Source organism: Cannabis sativa, unplaced genomic scaffold (assembly GCF_029168945.1).
Source record: "Cannabis sativa cultivar Pink pepper isolate KNU-18-1 unplaced genomic scaffold, ASM2916894v1 Contig3, whole genome shotgun sequence".
NCBI lineage: Eukaryota > Viridiplantae > Streptophyta > Magnoliopsida > Rosales > Cannabaceae > Cannabis > Cannabis sativa.
Window position 1 is genome coordinate 2,622,621 of NW_026870039.1, and position 16,692 is coordinate 2,639,312.

Consider the following 16,692-nt stretch of genomic DNA (forward strand, 5'->3'; position numbering starts at 1 on the left):
AATTTTGTTATTTATTTTATTAAATTTTATAACTTTTTCAGTTTTAAAATAAATTTTGAAATAATTATATTAAATGTACCAATATAAATATATCACGTGGATAAAAATGTATACATAAACAATCACATTAGCTGTTAATTGTGGTAAATAAATGACATTTTGAATTTATTAAGGATTCAGTAGTTTGATAAATTTCACCACCAAAATTTGAATTTAAAAAATTAAGTAAAAGTAAAATGATAATTGAGAGTTTAACGGGCAAAAATTCTTACCAAAAAATATGAACAACCTTTATAAAAATCATAATAAGAAAATATTAGGAAAAGAACAAAAAAAATAAATCCACGCAAATACACAAAAAGAAAATACGGAATATTAAAGATAATTAATTACAGTGAAATAATTATTTGGTTAAATAGTGAATTTGTATAGGCTAATTAGGATTTTTGCCCCAACTTTGACATGTACCAAATCATGCCCCTAAACTTTTAAGGTCGTTAAAAATGCCCCTGAACTATTGAGATTGTTAAATTTAAGAATTTTTGTCTAATTTCATTCAATTTTACTACTTCAGTGATTGTTTATATATTAAATTATGCTCCTCAGACTTGATATCTACCAAATCATGTCCCTCGAACTTTGACATGTACTAAATCATGGCCTCTGGACTTTCATCCATGTTAGATTTTTTTACTAAAATTGAAAAAAAAAATCCTTAAATCCAACAATCTAAATAGTTCAGGAAGCATTTTCAACGATCTTAAAAGTTTAAAGGACATAATTTGGTACATGTCAAAGTTCAGGGGGCAAAAATCCTAATTAGCCATTTGTATATTATGTAATAAAAAGTGTCCAAAAACTGTAAATATAAAATATCCTAAGCAAACACACATGAAAATTGAAATGAAAGTGTAAGAGAAAGGTAATCATGTTTAGAGGCATTTGGGGATTTGATTGAATTGAACGAGGAAAGGAAATAAAAAATTATAGGCACAATAAGTAACTTTTGATCCAAACAAGTAGTATTTGATTAATTATGGTCAATTCCAAGCGTGGGTTCTTTCTTGATTCTCAAGAAGAAAAAGCAAGAGAAGGAACCATATGCCTAAACAAGTAAGAGAAAGCCAGAAGAAAGGTATTGAAAGTATTACAGAACAAAACAATTATCATTTCTTTTTCTTCATATATTAATTAATACCACTATTTCTTCCTCATCAACAAAAAATGGGAGAAAAGCCTCTGACCTCCATAAAATTTATGTAATGCGAACCTCATATTACAATGGGAAATGTTAACCCATAAGAAAGAAAAAAAGTGAAAAAGTTAAACTATATGACCTAACCGAAAATTTCCTTGATCTTAGTCTTTTGGTCCTCCGTTAGAGAAGTGGGGAATAAAACCTCAAATGTGACAAAGAGATCTCCTTTCTTTGTGCTAAAATGTAGAGGCATACCTTCCCCTTTAAACTTCTTCACCTCTTTTGGTTTTGTAATTCCCTGAAAAGTAGTCATGTAGGAAAAATGTGTTATCTTAATTTAAGAGGGTGGGGAAAAAAGCCAAAAAAGAGGCCTCTAGCAGGTAAGAAAATTTGAATTTTTGTTTACCTTTGAGCTGATATTCACCAAATGGTCGTCGAGGTGTTTAAGGGTCTTTTCAAAACCAACGAGTGCTTGAACCTGGAAAAAAAAAAGGGTTTAAAAATGAACTCTTCGTTGAAAAACAAGGCTAACTGATACACAAGTAATAACAAAAGATCATTGTTGGCTACTTATAAATCCAAACAGCCAAAAGAAACAAATTGCCAAGAGACAGTACTTCGGTCTTAGATTCATCACAAAACTTATTAATATTAACCAGCACGAAGGTAGCATTAATGTTCTAATTACCAGTGTTATAGTGACAGTTGCGTGTAAGTCGTTGCCCACTCTTTTGAAGCGGTCATGTTTCGCAGTGTGGATGCGGAACTGCCATAAAAATGAGGTGTTTTACTGTCAGTACAAACTAAAAGCTTATAACACTCTAGCATCACAAAAGTAGAGCTACCATCAAATGAACCAACCTTTAGATCTCCAGCTTCTCCATCTATTATAGGCTCACCATCTTCATAGAAGAGTACCTCCTGGGGAAAGCATATCACCCGTTATTTCTTTATTATTCACTTTAGGTCAGTGAATTAACTCAAGAAAATACTGGGTGTGAATGTTCACCACATAAAAGAAACCTTTTACACACTACACAATAGTCTGTTTTTAATGCTCTAATTTTCACAAAGTATTGATCTTATATGACGGACACAGAATTACAGACACTAGTATTTTTTCAAAGTAGCACTATACTATATTTAAAATGGTCAGAAATTATGCCACATTAGTGTGTAACTTTTAGGTGTAATTTTATGTGTATACATTACTCTATTCATATACAGTTTTACATGAAAAAAGGGAACAAAACACAACAATTTCCTAGTGAGAATATGTTTTGGAGTTAAAGTACTATGACGAGTACAGAAGACAGATAAATGAGAAAAAAGGGTGAACTACTCTAACAAGGTAACATGCCATACATTGATGATAGATAATAAATGCAAAGAAAGCGAAGTATCCAGCACAAATTGCAAAATGAAGTTTGAAGGCTTACTTGACCATCTTGCATCCCTTTTTCAATATCAACAGTAACGAAATATCCTTCTCGCTCAAATTTGACATTTTGGCATTGCTCGCAGACCTGAAAGTGGACATTATAGAGAATTGCAATACATTAGCTGATGAAGTATTGCAATAGAATAAAACAACTCATAGAAAGTTCAAGTTTTACTGATGGATAAAAGCTTTCTTCTAGAATAGGATCTATTGGACATCTAAAACAAAACAGCATAAATTTCACCAAGTTCTAACTATACTTTTCTAAATAATTATGCATACCTGTTCTGTCATCTGCTGGAACATTCCCGGACCAATTTGCCTGTGGTAGACTTCATTTCTACAGTTACAACGTCTCTTTCCAGGTGCCGGCTTTATCACATTCTTCTCCCTCCAAACCTAACATTCAACTCAATGACTTAGCCTCACATAAATGATGAAGACACAACACATGACAAAGTGGAAATATAGCAAGGCAATAGCATACTAATTACTAAGCAGGTAAAATCACAAATCTCTTAATTACATTCGCTTCTCACCTTCAGTGATCCTCCCATGTATAAATCTTCTAGTGTAGCTTCCAAATCTACAATCACATCATCACCTTTCACAACTCTATCTTCCTCTTCACCACCGCCGCCTCCACCAAAGAAACTAGAAAAAATATCCACACCACAAAACCATAAGATACAAAGATGGCAAAGTGGAGACATTACAATATCTAAGGGAAGCAGCTCAGGAAACTAACTGAGCAATTGAGTTTAGTGCATTAACAACAAAACAAACAAAAACAACTCCTACTTCCAATTGCTAATGGTATACTTTATTACTTCCCACTTAAATAATTTCCATGTAATAAACATTCAAGCCCCAAAGAAAAGAAACTTACTTGGAAAATATGTCATTGATGTTCACACCCATTCCTCCACCTCTTCCTCCTCCACTAGCAGCATGTTGTTTTAGACCCTCTTCTCCATACCTATCATATATACCCCTCTTCTCGCTATCACTCAAAACCTCGTATGCTAACCAATCAAAAACCAAAAACAATCTACATTAATTAACCCTAAACGATCACAAATCTACAAAACAATTCCACAATTAAACAACAAAATTACCATTGTTAATCTCAGCGAATCGCTTGTTAGCCTCTTCGTTGCCCGGATTCTTATCAGGATGGTACTTCAACGCAAGCTTCCTATAAGCTCTCTTGATCTGATCGTCTGATGCCCCCTTCGGCACTTGAAGTATATCATAATAACTCTTTCTACAGCAATAAACGCATAACTAACACGTATCAGTATAATTCAATCTGCGCATAAAAGTTCAAAAGAGAGAAAAGGAAACTAGGATAAGAGAAAGCGAACCCGGCAATGACGGCGAGAACGTAGCAGAGAGCGCAGAATAAGAAAAGTAGCTTCGAGCTTCGACGCGCCATCATCGAAGACGTGCGAGCTCAGATCCGAAAAATGTTAAAATGGAAGAGGATCTGTCTGAGAAGAGTAATAAAGTTGATCTTTGTTATGTTTGTTTGGTTACCTAGAAAATGTTTTCTAGGAAAATCAAAAGCACTTTCCTTTCCTTACTTCCTTCCTTTCTCCGGGGGAGCTGGGCGTGAAAGTTTGTTCAGTTATAAAAATGGGGTCCGAAGTGGAAACTGACGGACTTTGTTTCGTGACTACGATATGCAACGTGGTTTTTGTATACACTGGCCAATCACAGGGAGACTACGGTTGCTTCGTCCAATTAAAGATTGCCACGTACACATGCGCTTTTTATTCTGTTTCCTTTGGTATGTGGCCCAAGATGCGAAGACGAACGAGCTGTGGGGATGTGAGTCAACTCTAGACCGCGAGGTTTACTCTTCTCTCTTCTTCGACTCTTGGGCCTGTAACTTCGTAGTAGTATTGGCCCAACATACCCTTTTCGAAGGTGTAAGTTGAAAAATACAACTTTTATTAATCAATTGATCAAATTTACCTTTAATTTTATATTTAATTGAAACATACCTCTTTTTATATTTATTGTACCCAAAATACCCTGATATAAGAAAGTCACATGGAGAGTATCTTAAAGTAACAGGAGAAAAATTAGTACAATGTTTAAAAAAAGAGGTAAACATGATAGACTTTAAAAAAGAGGGTAAAAATAAAAAAGGACAATATAAAAAGGGTATAGAGTGCAATTTCCTCTAAATTATACAATATAAGGGAAAATTTTAAGAGTTTATTTTTTATGGCATAAATAAATAATATTATAAGGTTATCTAAATAATAAATAATACTTAGCCTAATTCTGTGTTTTGGTGAAGCTGGTCACCAGTTCTCAGAGATATATGTTTTACGCAAATGAGAGCCTCGGAACTACCCAGTTTTCGAGTACAGTCACTTTGCTAGAAAAGTAAAAATATGAAGTTGTGAATTTGACTCTTCTAACTTCATAGCTTTCAATTATTATGAAAAACTTAACGAACCATCGATACAGAATCAAAATGGAACAAAGCTAAACCCAGCGCACCAGGCCATATGTTAACCTGGTGTTGGGTGTTCTTTTTGGAGCTTTTGGTATGTTGTTTTGACACTTAAAAGGTTCTTGAACTTCACGATGAGGTCTCCTACCCTATTTTTGACCATTTTGGAGACAATACTCGGAGGAGAATTTACATTTGAGTGATCAAAACTAGGGCACCGGGTTGATTATTAACCTGGGTGTTGGGCTTAGTTTTTAGGCCCATGCAATTGTGGTTTTCTCCCGAGTTTACATGTATCTTCATCATTAATGATGATGGAAAAAATTCCCATAACACTTTAGGGAAAAACTGATTGGGAACAACTCAAGTTGACAATATGTCAACCTAGGCGCTGGGTCCAGTTTCAGGCCTCTTGGAAGTTCTGTTTGTTCCCTAGAAATATTTGAATATTAATCTTTGATTAAAAAGGAGAATATGTCTGGAAGAATTTTTGAAAAAACTCCTCGAAATTGGCCCAGGTTAACATTTGCATTGTCCCTTATTTTGGCCCCCCAAGTTGGTCTGTTTCTTCCTTGAAAACATTTATTTCCCCTTTTTTGAGGAAGATGAAGAAGATTCATGCGTCGGATTTCAGGTTTGATGCTTGAAAGTTGCCCAGGTTGGAAAATTGTAAACCTGGGCGCTAAGGGCCCAAGCACAAGGTGTTTCAGGTGCTCAAAAATGAAAGTTCTGCAAATCATATTCTAATGCCTCAAATATTTCGTGGTATGTTTAGTTCATGACCGAATGCAAAGTTTGACCCATTTAAGATGGTCTCAGAAATTGAAACCCTAGTTAGGTTGCCAACCTAGGCGCTGGGTGAAACCCTAGGCGCCCATGTTGATTTCTGAGGTTATATTTTGCGTGTTTTTAGCTCCTAATGCCTGGAATTCGATGCTTCATGTCTTTATGGTACAAAATACTAAAAGATGGTGAGTTAGAAACAACTTAGGGGGATCTGAACACACATTCTAGAGTTCCTAGAGTCAACCTAGGCACAGGGCTAGGGATCCCTCCCAGGTCGACTACTATGACTCGAGACTACTCAACTTTGAAATGCTATCTTTTTTGCCACATGTCAAATATTAATGCCCACGTCATCAGGAAACTTTTTTTAGATTGACAATTATGTACATTATACCCCTGGTAAACGTTAGTATTGCATATTTATGGTAGGGTTAATGATTAGTTACTCCATTTCCAGAGTCTTGATTATGCCTTAGAGAGATCAAATGATATTTTCAATATCATCCCATAGTCTATTCCCTAAACACTTTTAGAATGTTTAAACAATTTTAATTCTATTAGTTTATGTCATTAACAAAATCTAAGGGTGACTTACTCATGTCCTTAGAAATATGGAATGAAAGCTAAGAACATAAAACTATGATTTGCATGCCTATTAGCTATTCTAATTAGATTTGAGATGCACTATGTGTTGGGTTTTATGCCCTAAATAAAACTTATTTCAATATAATCAGATTTACTTATTAATATAGATCAGAAATAACATTTAAAGTTGCATGGTTCACATGATTTATTTCATGATTATATGTACATAATGTATGAATTCGTCTGAAACCCTTTTCACATACTTGATCCTGTTTATTGTGCTATCAACACATTAGAAAGTAAACATGACTATGTGAATAAAGTTTCCTAGATTTATCAGATATAGGGTTTTACTAATATGATAATCTACAACAGAGTTTACTTGCATTTGGGGAAGTGCTATGTTCTTTCCAGAGCATTAGTTAAAGTAAAGCTCAGGTTGGATGCATGGAGTATGCATCGGAAGGGACCGATATTGAACTTTGACTTAGATTTATTAAACTTACCGTAATATCTATTCAATTCAATATCGCCTAGTTGATCCTAGATCAAATGTTCTTAATCCTGATATGATTAGGCTCAATCTTGAAAGGCTATTTGTGTTCTTTATTTTGTTAGTTAAGCCTACTTTTAGGTCAGGGTGATACGTACATTTTGGGAACACGGTAGTGCAATTGAGTGGGAGCGCTAGCATAAACATGGAATCTATAGCTTCTATCTGGCGAATAGTAAGCAAAGGATGATCTCCTTTGAGCTTGACCAAACGAACATAAATGGTGGAGTACTCATTTCACATAAGATGAAATATCATTTATACGGGGTCAAGTGTTTTAAGGATAAAATACATTGTAGGGTGTTACGGTAATCTAATCCCTTTGCAGTGTAGATCATTCATATAGAGGATCATTGATCACATTAGGATTATAACAATGGATAACTGATGATGCGTCTATATGGTGGAACATATAGAGCATTCTATATAACTGAGAGTGCAATTCTAAGTTCTATGCGTGGATTCAACGAAGAATTAATAAGTTAGTGAATTTTAGTGCTAAATTCTTGATCTACTTATTGGAAGCTCGGTTATGTAGACCCATGGTCCCCGCACTAGTTGAGATAATATTGCTTGTAAGACTCATATAATTGGTTTTGATTAATCAATTATAATTCTCAAATTAGACTATGTATATTTGTGAATTTTTCACTAAGTAAGGGCGAAATTGTAAAGAAAGAGTTTTAGGGGCATATTTGTTAATTATGATACTTTGTATGGTTCAATTAATAAATATGATAAATGAAAATATTATTTAATAATTATTTATAGTTATTAAATAGTTAGAATTGGCATTTAAATGGTTGAATTAGAAAATTGGAGTTTTTGAGAAAATCAGATGCAGAAAAGGTAAAACTGCAAAATTGCAAAAAGTGAGGTCCAAATCCACTAGTATAGGGCCAACCACTTTTGTAGGAAATTTAAACTGATATTTTCATTATTTTAATGCCAAATAATTCAAACCTAACCCTAGTGGAATGCTATAAATAGATAGTGAAGGCTTCAGGAAAATTATACTTAAATTTTCTACTTTTTCATTCAGAAAAAACTGAGCCTTCTCTCTCCCTATCTTTGGCTGAACCCACTATCTCTCTCTCTTCCTCATTGAGATTTCGAAATTCTTAGTGTAAGAGTAGTGCCCACACACAGCAAGTGATACCTCAATCATAGTGAGGAAGATCGTGAAGAAAGACTTTCAGCAAGAAGGAGTTTCAGTATCAAAGATTCAGAGAAAGAGATCCAGGTTCAGATATTGATAATGCTCTGCTACAGAAAGGAATCAAGGGCTAGATATCTGAATGGAAGGAGTCATTATATTCCGCTGCAGCCAATGTAAGGTTTCCTAAACTTTATATGTGTTTATTTCATCGTTTTAGAAAGTTCATATTTAGGGTGTTAATCAACATACTTGTGAGTAGATCTAAGATCCTGGTAAAATAATTTCGAACACTATGTAATAGTCAAGCAAACAATTTCTTGTTTGCTTCTAAAAATTTTGATTTTATAGAATATGGCTATATCCTCAAATCCCAAATAACTCAGAAATGTTGTAGTAGAAGATAAACTTTCAAAATTGATTCTAGTATGTATTTCATCATCTTCTACGAGTGTAGATGATGAAGTCACTCTCTTTGTTGAATCAGTGTAATTCGTATTAAAACAAAGAGGAGAGTACCACTCTTGTTCTCATCAGAAACCCACAATACTACATCGTAGTGGAAGAGTTTCATAGAACCCAACTCGTTATGATTTGGAAATTGAAGTTAACTTTTTTTTTTCTTAGCTGACTTCTTTATTTTTACCTTTTTTTTTCTCTTCTTTTTTTATTTATCTTTTTTTCTTTTCCAATTCTCTCTCTCTCTCTCTCTCTCTCTCTCTCTCTCTCTCTCTCTCTCTCTCTCTCTCTCTCTCTCTCTCTCTCTCTCTCTCTCTCTCTCTCTCTCTCTCTCTCTCTCTCTCTCTCTCTCCATACTAAATTTTTGTGTTTATATATAATAAATGTACATTTTTATATTCTAACACTTTTTTATTCTCTTACAAAATTTTATTTTATATTATTTTTTTTAAAAAAAATACAAACAATTATGGTGTATATTAATAGTTTATTCCACCTAATTTTTTTGTTGTATATTTGTGCATTTATTTTGTTAGTTTTATGTTATTTTTAAGTGGTTTTTTAGAATATTTTTTGTTCAAAAGTTAATTTTTAGTTGTTTTGAATTCATGTGTATTTTTTTATGGCATATATTTTTTGTTTCTTCTTGATAATTTTTTTTAGTTGCATGTGTGTTGCTTTGTAGTTTAGATACATATATTTAGTTTTTTTTTTTTGACACATTTTTTTTATTAAAATACAATGATAAGGTTTTTTATTTTTCAATTGACACAATGTGCAGTAGTAGATATTGACATATTAATTATTCACCTATTAATTATATATCCCATTTTAAAATCATAAAATTTTATTATTTCTATTATTAATGTAATTATTTATTTAATTTTTAAAAAATTAATTATCATTTTAACTGTCACTAACTCAAAAAAGAAAATAGAAAAAGAAAAGTTGAAAGTATTAAGTTGTAACAACAAATTCTATGAAAAGAAAAATAATATAGTATAAAAAGATAAATCAAGTTGTTAAAACTAAGTAAAAAAATTTCATAATACAAAAGTATATTGATGAGTTGATTTTGTTTTGCATATTGCAATTGGGTCATTATTTTGTTATTTTTGGTTGCTTGTAGTTATTTTTTGTTATTTTACAGTTATTTTTTATGTGGTTTGTTAAGTTGTTTTAGAGTTTTTTTTTTAATTATTTTTTTATTTTATTGAAACACATAATATTCCTTTTTGAACATTGTTATTAGGCATTAGTGGTGCCTAGCACCTTCTCGACATGTCGTGTTGCGATTGGCTAGCGATACTCCCTAAAAACGATTATATTAAATTATATGGGACCCGATACTAAATTGGACCAATAGCGATATTGACACATAGAAGAGTGCTAGGCACCACTGGTGCCCTTTAGCATTTCTCTTCCTTTTTTTTATGCTGTGCCATATATAAATGTATTTATTAATTACATCACGGCTGTATTAAATACATGTGTGCCCACACATTAATTATGTATTGAATATACATGGCCATTATGGGAGGGCCACAACTCTTCTCATTAACAAGTAATTTAAAAGAGTTGGCATATACATGGGAAATTTAATTTTAGTTAAATTGTGATATAAATACTTAATATTTTAGATTTTATATACTTAAATATTTTATTTATTTTTAGAGACAAAAATACTTAATGTTACAATTTTCTACACCGTTACTACCTCCGTTAACTTATAAATATGAACACGTGGAGGGTCCAGATACATTACATTTATTTATTATTTTAAAATTTAATATTTCTAATATCAAAAACTAAATTCTACTAGTTTCAAAAAAAAAAAAAAATAAGAGAGATGCAATACCATAGTTGAGTACCAATGCAGTATATGAAAACATGATTATCGAATTGAAGTGTCAATATCAATGTGAAAATTATTATGGGAACTAGTTTTTTTTTTTTTTCCAAAAACAAGTAGCATTTAGTTCTGATATTAAGAATATTAAGTTTTAAAATAAAAAAATAAATGTAATGCATCTGAACTCTCCATGTGTCTATATTTATGAGTTAACAGAAGTGGTAGTAACAGATGTAAAAGAATCATAACATTAGATATTTTTGCCTTTAAAAATAAAGATAAAGTATTTAAGTGTATAAAATCTAAAACATTAGGTATTTATACCACAATTTACCATTTCATTTTTCATAAGGAAATCTTATAACAATACTTATTTTTTTGTTATTTTTATATTTTTATTGTTACACATTTTTTTTATATATTTTTATTGTATAAGGTTCTTAAAAATATTGTGTTAAAATTTTAAAATTACAAAAATAATGTAATAATTTCATATACATAATACTTTCTAAATGTGTTATTTTAAGATTACAATTAATTAAAAATTATTAAATTAAATTATATAAAACTCCATATTTAATTCCACTATTATATTATTGACACCAGAATTAATCATTTATCATATTTACAGACAAATATATACAACATTATTTGCTCATTAGTTGTCTCTGAGCATTCAAATCACACATATTATGTGAGTGACCAAATTGCTAATCCATGACCACAAAACTTTTATTACTTTTATTATTATTATTTATTTACCTTCGCAAACTAAGCTATTAGAACAAGACTTCAAGCTTCTACCCTCACCTATTAATTGATCTTCTCCTTATAATTTTTTTAATTAAGGAAAGACCATTTTATTACATATATTAATACATAATTAATATCTAAATTTTGATGCATGATATCACGAATGATCAGGATAGAAGCCATGCAACCATAGCATTTTCTTTATCAGAGGTAATCTCTTGACATTTGTTAGGAACATTATCATTATTATTGCTTTTATCTTGTAACTCCCAACTGCTACTGTTATGATCACTATTATCCCATAGCAAAGACAACAGTTTCTCTTTCTCATTATCCCACATATTCTTCTGTTCTTGAACTTGATCTTGTTCTTGTTCTTGTTCTTGGGTAATAACAGTAGTAGTCGAACTCTCCCAACTCCAAAAGTCAACTCCAACGACGTCGTCTATCCAGTACTGATCATCATGATCATCACTAATAACATAATCTCCGTTATTATTGCAGCTCAACATCATCAAGTTATTGTTATAATCATCATTAGTAGTAATAGTAGTATTATTACAAGTAGTCTTGTCAATCTGATCAGCTGCCCCACCTTCATTAAGGCTATTTTCTCTTAAAGTCAAAACCTCATTTGGATTTAGCAAGTGGCTATCTATTATGTCATCAAAGCACAACAACATCCCTTCATCAACAGCTGCTACTGATGCAGATGCTTCATCTTCTTCTTCTTCTTCTTCCTCTTCTTTATGATGATGATAATCGTACGGTCCTGAAACTTCGTCACCATTTTCCTTATTATTATTATTATTAAAGTTCACCACTGATGAAATTTCTGTCGTTTTTTTCTCAGAACAACACAACAACAACAGTTGATCATGACCACCCAACATGTCTTCATCACAACTTGATGAGCCCCCAGCTGCAGCAGCAGCAGTAGCAGTAGCAGGAACAGGAGATACTGACCCTAGCATCATTACTACTGTCTCACCACAACCACCACTTCCTTCTTCTTCTTCTTCTTTTTCTAAACGACAACGACATAATTGTCGTTTCTGCTTATCATCAAGATTAGTAATATGATCAGTACTGACAGTAACTTTCTCATTATGAAATGATGATGTTGCTGTAGTTGTTGATGATGTTGTTGTTGTTGATGATGATGATGATACGATGTCGTTTTTGATGATATTATTACTGTTGTTGTTCTTATTATTACTAGTTGATTTGTTCTTCTTCATGGCTAAACGACTAGTTCGACCACCCTTTCGCTTTGGGGTTGGAAGGTTTACTTTGGTTATAGCCACCAGATTTGGGAGAGTAGTAGGAGCTTGATCACGATGAATATGATGAGTAGTATTACATCTTCTGAATGTGTGAATTTTTCGGCTCAAATGAGAATTCCAATAGTTCTTTATCTCGTTGTCTGTTCTTCCTGGCAAGTGACTAGCTATCAAGGACCACCTACAATTACAAATAAATAAATTTGTAATTTTTTATCATAATAATAATATTCTACATTTGTATGACATATTTTTAAAATTTTGGATGCACTAAAAATATTTCTCCTAATAGGGTAGTCCAAAAACCAAAATAATTTTTTAAGGCCTAGGGTCAATTACAATATATATAAAAAAATTTTTTGGCAAATCATGTATAGGAGATTACGCTATAATTTTATATTACAAAAGGAAGAAAGAGAAATGTTAAAGGGCACTAGTATTGCTTAACATCCTCTTATGTGTCAATATCGGTATTGGTCTAATTAAGTATTGGATCTTATATAATTTAATATAATAGTTTTTAGAGAGTATCGCTAGCCAATCGCAAAGCGATATGTCGAGAAGATGCTAAGCAATACTGGTTCCTAATAGTAATGCTCGTCTAACAAGTTTGTCGGCCGACATGTTATAGCTCATTAATACGTTAATTCCATTTTTACGTTTATATATATATTTCATAAACTATTCAAAATAAAATTTGTACATATGAACAAGGCACGTTATGATCGACCCTCAACGAGTGGCCAAAATAGTACCAAGTGGCTTAACGTTCTCCCTAGGTAAAATATAATAAGTACTGTACTTCTAGATGTAATTAATACTATGTTTTTTCCTTTTTCATTTTTAATTAGTTTTCATAATTTTCTTTTCTTTCCCGTTTTTCCAATTCATGAGACCACTCTTTATTAGTTTCTCTACTCCATTCATGTATTACTAAAATTTTACATCATACATCAATTTTTTAAAATTTTTTTCTTTATCATTTAAATATTATATATCTTTTATATATTTTATTAATTAAAATAAAAAATAATAATTAAAAAAATTAAAAAAAATAAAATAATTTATAGTATTTTTTTACCTTACTACTATCCATCGAGTTACCTGTAACTAAAAGAATATCTATAAATCATTTCAAAAAAAAAAAAAAAAATATATCTATAAATTATTTTAGCTCACCATTTCACATAATGGAAGTACAGTTTTACCTAATTATTTAAAATTTTAACTAAAATAGTAAAGAGCTATTTTACCTCTTTTTCAGGGAATTTGTTGTTATATTTTTATTAAGAGGGTTGTATAGGCAAGTTATACTAATTTTTATAATTAATATTAAAGTAAAGTAAGTTAAATTTAATATTAAATTATATATCATATCATATTTCATAAAAGTGTAAAGCCCTATGTATACCCTTTAACATTTTTCTATTATTAATTACCTTTTAAACTTTAAAATTGAGTAAAGTTCATCTATCAATTTTTTTAATCAATTCGTGAGTGTCTAATTGTTTGAACAGATGACATTGAATATATTACAAGATTCAATTATTTAATAAACAATTCAATTATATAAACATGTGTATAATTTAGTGTGTTATCATAATCACTAGTGATTCTAAATATCAAAAGAAGACAAAATATGACAATTTTGAGAGTGACAACATAATCAATCAATGATGATTTAATACATTTCCAACTGCTCTGGGGCGAGAAATTAAGAGTTTTACCCAATAAATGCGAAATAACAGAATGATGTTACTATTTTCAAACTAAAAGATATTAAGATAGCCTCTCAAAATATATTGAGCACAAAAAAACCAATTTTGAAAAATGTCAACTTTTTCTCTAAACAGACAACAATTATATAAATCGATATTATGAAAAAAAAAATAAGAAACCTGTTATGAATAAGGCTATATATTTATTTATTTATATATATTTTTAAAAGAATAAAGCTATTTTTTTTTGAAAAGATAAAGCTATTTATTGAAAATATTAAATATTCTTTCCACACCAAATATTATTATGTATTATCAATAGCAATGAATGTGTCATTAGTAACAACAAATGTACTCAATTAAAAAAATACGTTATATTTTTTACCATTACATTTATTTTATTTTCTTTTGAGGTTTTTTCTACAGAATTTACTCAAGAAGTTTTAATGACCCCAATTTTTTTATAAAAAAAATTATATTCAGAGACAAACTAAAATTAATTGTCGATAGAATTTTTAATTTGTAGAAAGTGATAATACGTGCACTTACAATACATAAATTTAACACACACTATAAAAAAATATTTTTAGTAATAAAATAAATTTTTTGTGATTAAATATGTATAAAAAGTTTCTTGTGATTAAAGAATAATATTTAAATTTAAGTTATTACTAATTTAGTTAGTCATAATAAGTATTGTGACTAAAAACAAATTTAATCACAATAAATTGTAATTTTTGTGACTAATATATTTAGCCACGAATTTTTTAATCACAACATATGAATTATATTTTACAATTAGTCACAACTTTTTTATTTTTAGTCGCAAATTTTGTTGTAGTGACATATTTATGTGACAATTTTTTTTAACAAATTGTATTTATTTAAAATATGTCCTATAGCTACTTGACTTATCACATATATTTGACAATTTTATGTTTAATTTATGCGTGCATGTAACAAGATTAAACTAATTAAGAAGATATAGAATTTTAATATATATATACAATAATAAATAATAATAATTACATTAACTAACCTGTTGCCTAATGTAGAATGCAGGTTGATGATGATATCTTCTTCCTCAGAAGAGATGTTACCTCTCTTCAAGTCAGCTCTCAAGTAGTTTATCCATCTCAATCTACAACTCTTCCCACACCTCAGTAATCCTACATTATATCATAGTATAAAAAGTTACAAATTTATAATTAACAAGGTAATCTTAAATATATATATATATATACAGGAACATCGGCAATGCCATGCAATGCAATAGAAGATTATAATAATTTGTATGTACATACATATGTACCTGCATTTTTGGGTAATGATCTCCAAGACCCTTCTCCATTAGACTGTATATACTTGGTCAAGATCTCATCCTCTTCTGAAGTCCACCTCCCTTTCTTCAATCCAATTTTCTCACAGCAAGGAGCCCTACCCATCTGATCTCTCACTCTTTCTCTCTCTCTCAATATATTTTAAAATATTAAAGGCAAACAAAAAGTAACGGGGCGCGATGTTATATATAACATAGCTAGGAAGAGCTAGAGAGAGATCAAGAGTGGGAAGAGTAGAGAGTAAGTAGTAGAAGTAGAAGTAGAGTGGGGTCCAAGTAAGTAGTGATGATAGAGAAATTAGTTTTTGTGGCTAAAAATTTGGCCACGAGGGCTAGCCCAGAACTAAGCTGGCGTGGCTTAATGACCGTCGAGACGCTTCTGACGGGGCATCAATCTCCCACGTTCATTGCCCCTCTTACAAACACAACTCTCTCTCTCTCTCTCGTATTGTCAAGCTGTCATGACCTTTTTGGTTCCCTATACTAATAAATATGTACCTTATCAAGCTCAATATATATCTCCACCAAATGCCAAAGGAACACCTTGCTCGTTGAATTTTCTCTCCTATATATACATATGTATGTGATATTCCACACCTTATTTTAATACAATTAAATGTTAATAGAATACATAACTTAGAGATTGCTAGCACATGTCCAACAATATCGTATTATATTTATTTGATGTATATATAGCCATATAGGTAAGTGATATCATCATTTTTTTAATTTTTTTTTTTTCAAATTTTTAAATCCATCGAGTTACTCATTTTTTTTTTATTATTTATAGAGAATAATTCAACTAAATATTAATTGGAGTTTTTTCATTTTTACACTTCAAAATAATTTTCTTTGCATTTTTGTGAAATTTTACATAGAAATCCTTATTGCAACTAGCGCTGCAACCTAAATTGCAACAAAAAATCGTATAAAACTCCCTATTGTAACTAGCTCTGCAACCACTTTAGAAACCCAAACCGTAAATTTAAAAAAAAAGTTCAAAAAAAATAATATATGAAATAATTCTCCATATTAATTTTTAAAAAAAAAAAAGAAACTCAATTAATTATTAATATACATAACCAAATGGGACAAAAAT

The 16,692-nt window shown here is 30.7% G+C and overlaps 2 protein-coding genes across 2 annotated transcripts; both read right to left on the reverse strand.

The window, feature by feature from the left end:
- Nucleotides 1–1,145: 1,145 nt before the first annotated feature.
- Nucleotides 1,146–4,307, reverse strand: LOC133033182 (dnaJ protein ERDJ3B-like). Its single transcript, XM_061107809.1, has 10 exons — nucleotides 4,007–4,307; nucleotides 3,758–3,906; nucleotides 3,529–3,664; nucleotides 3,179–3,293; nucleotides 2,922–3,038; nucleotides 2,638–2,724; nucleotides 2,060–2,119; nucleotides 1,887–1,964; nucleotides 1,605–1,676; nucleotides 1,146–1,496 (listed from the first exon to the last, which is right to left on the reverse strand). Exons 1-10 carry the CDS (start codon nucleotides 4,078–4,080, stop codon nucleotides 1,338–1,340), a joined length of 1,047 nt encoding a protein of 348 aa, XP_060963792.1. The 5' UTR covers nucleotides 4,081–4,307; the 3' UTR covers nucleotides 1,146–1,337.
- A 6,751-nt stretch (nucleotides 4,308–11,058) lies between these two features.
- LOC115704163 (uncharacterized) lies at nucleotides 11,059–16,250 on the reverse strand. The gene is made up of 3 exons (XM_030631399.2): nucleotides 15,567–16,250; nucleotides 15,294–15,423; nucleotides 11,059–12,717 (listed from the first exon to the last, which is right to left on the reverse strand). The coding sequence occupies exons 1-3, from the start codon at nucleotides 15,697–15,699 to the stop codon at nucleotides 11,421–11,423; spliced, it is 1,560 nt and encodes a 519-aa protein (XP_030487259.1). The 5' UTR covers nucleotides 15,700–16,250; the 3' UTR covers nucleotides 11,059–11,420.
- Nucleotides 16,251–16,692: the final 442 nt, after the last annotated feature.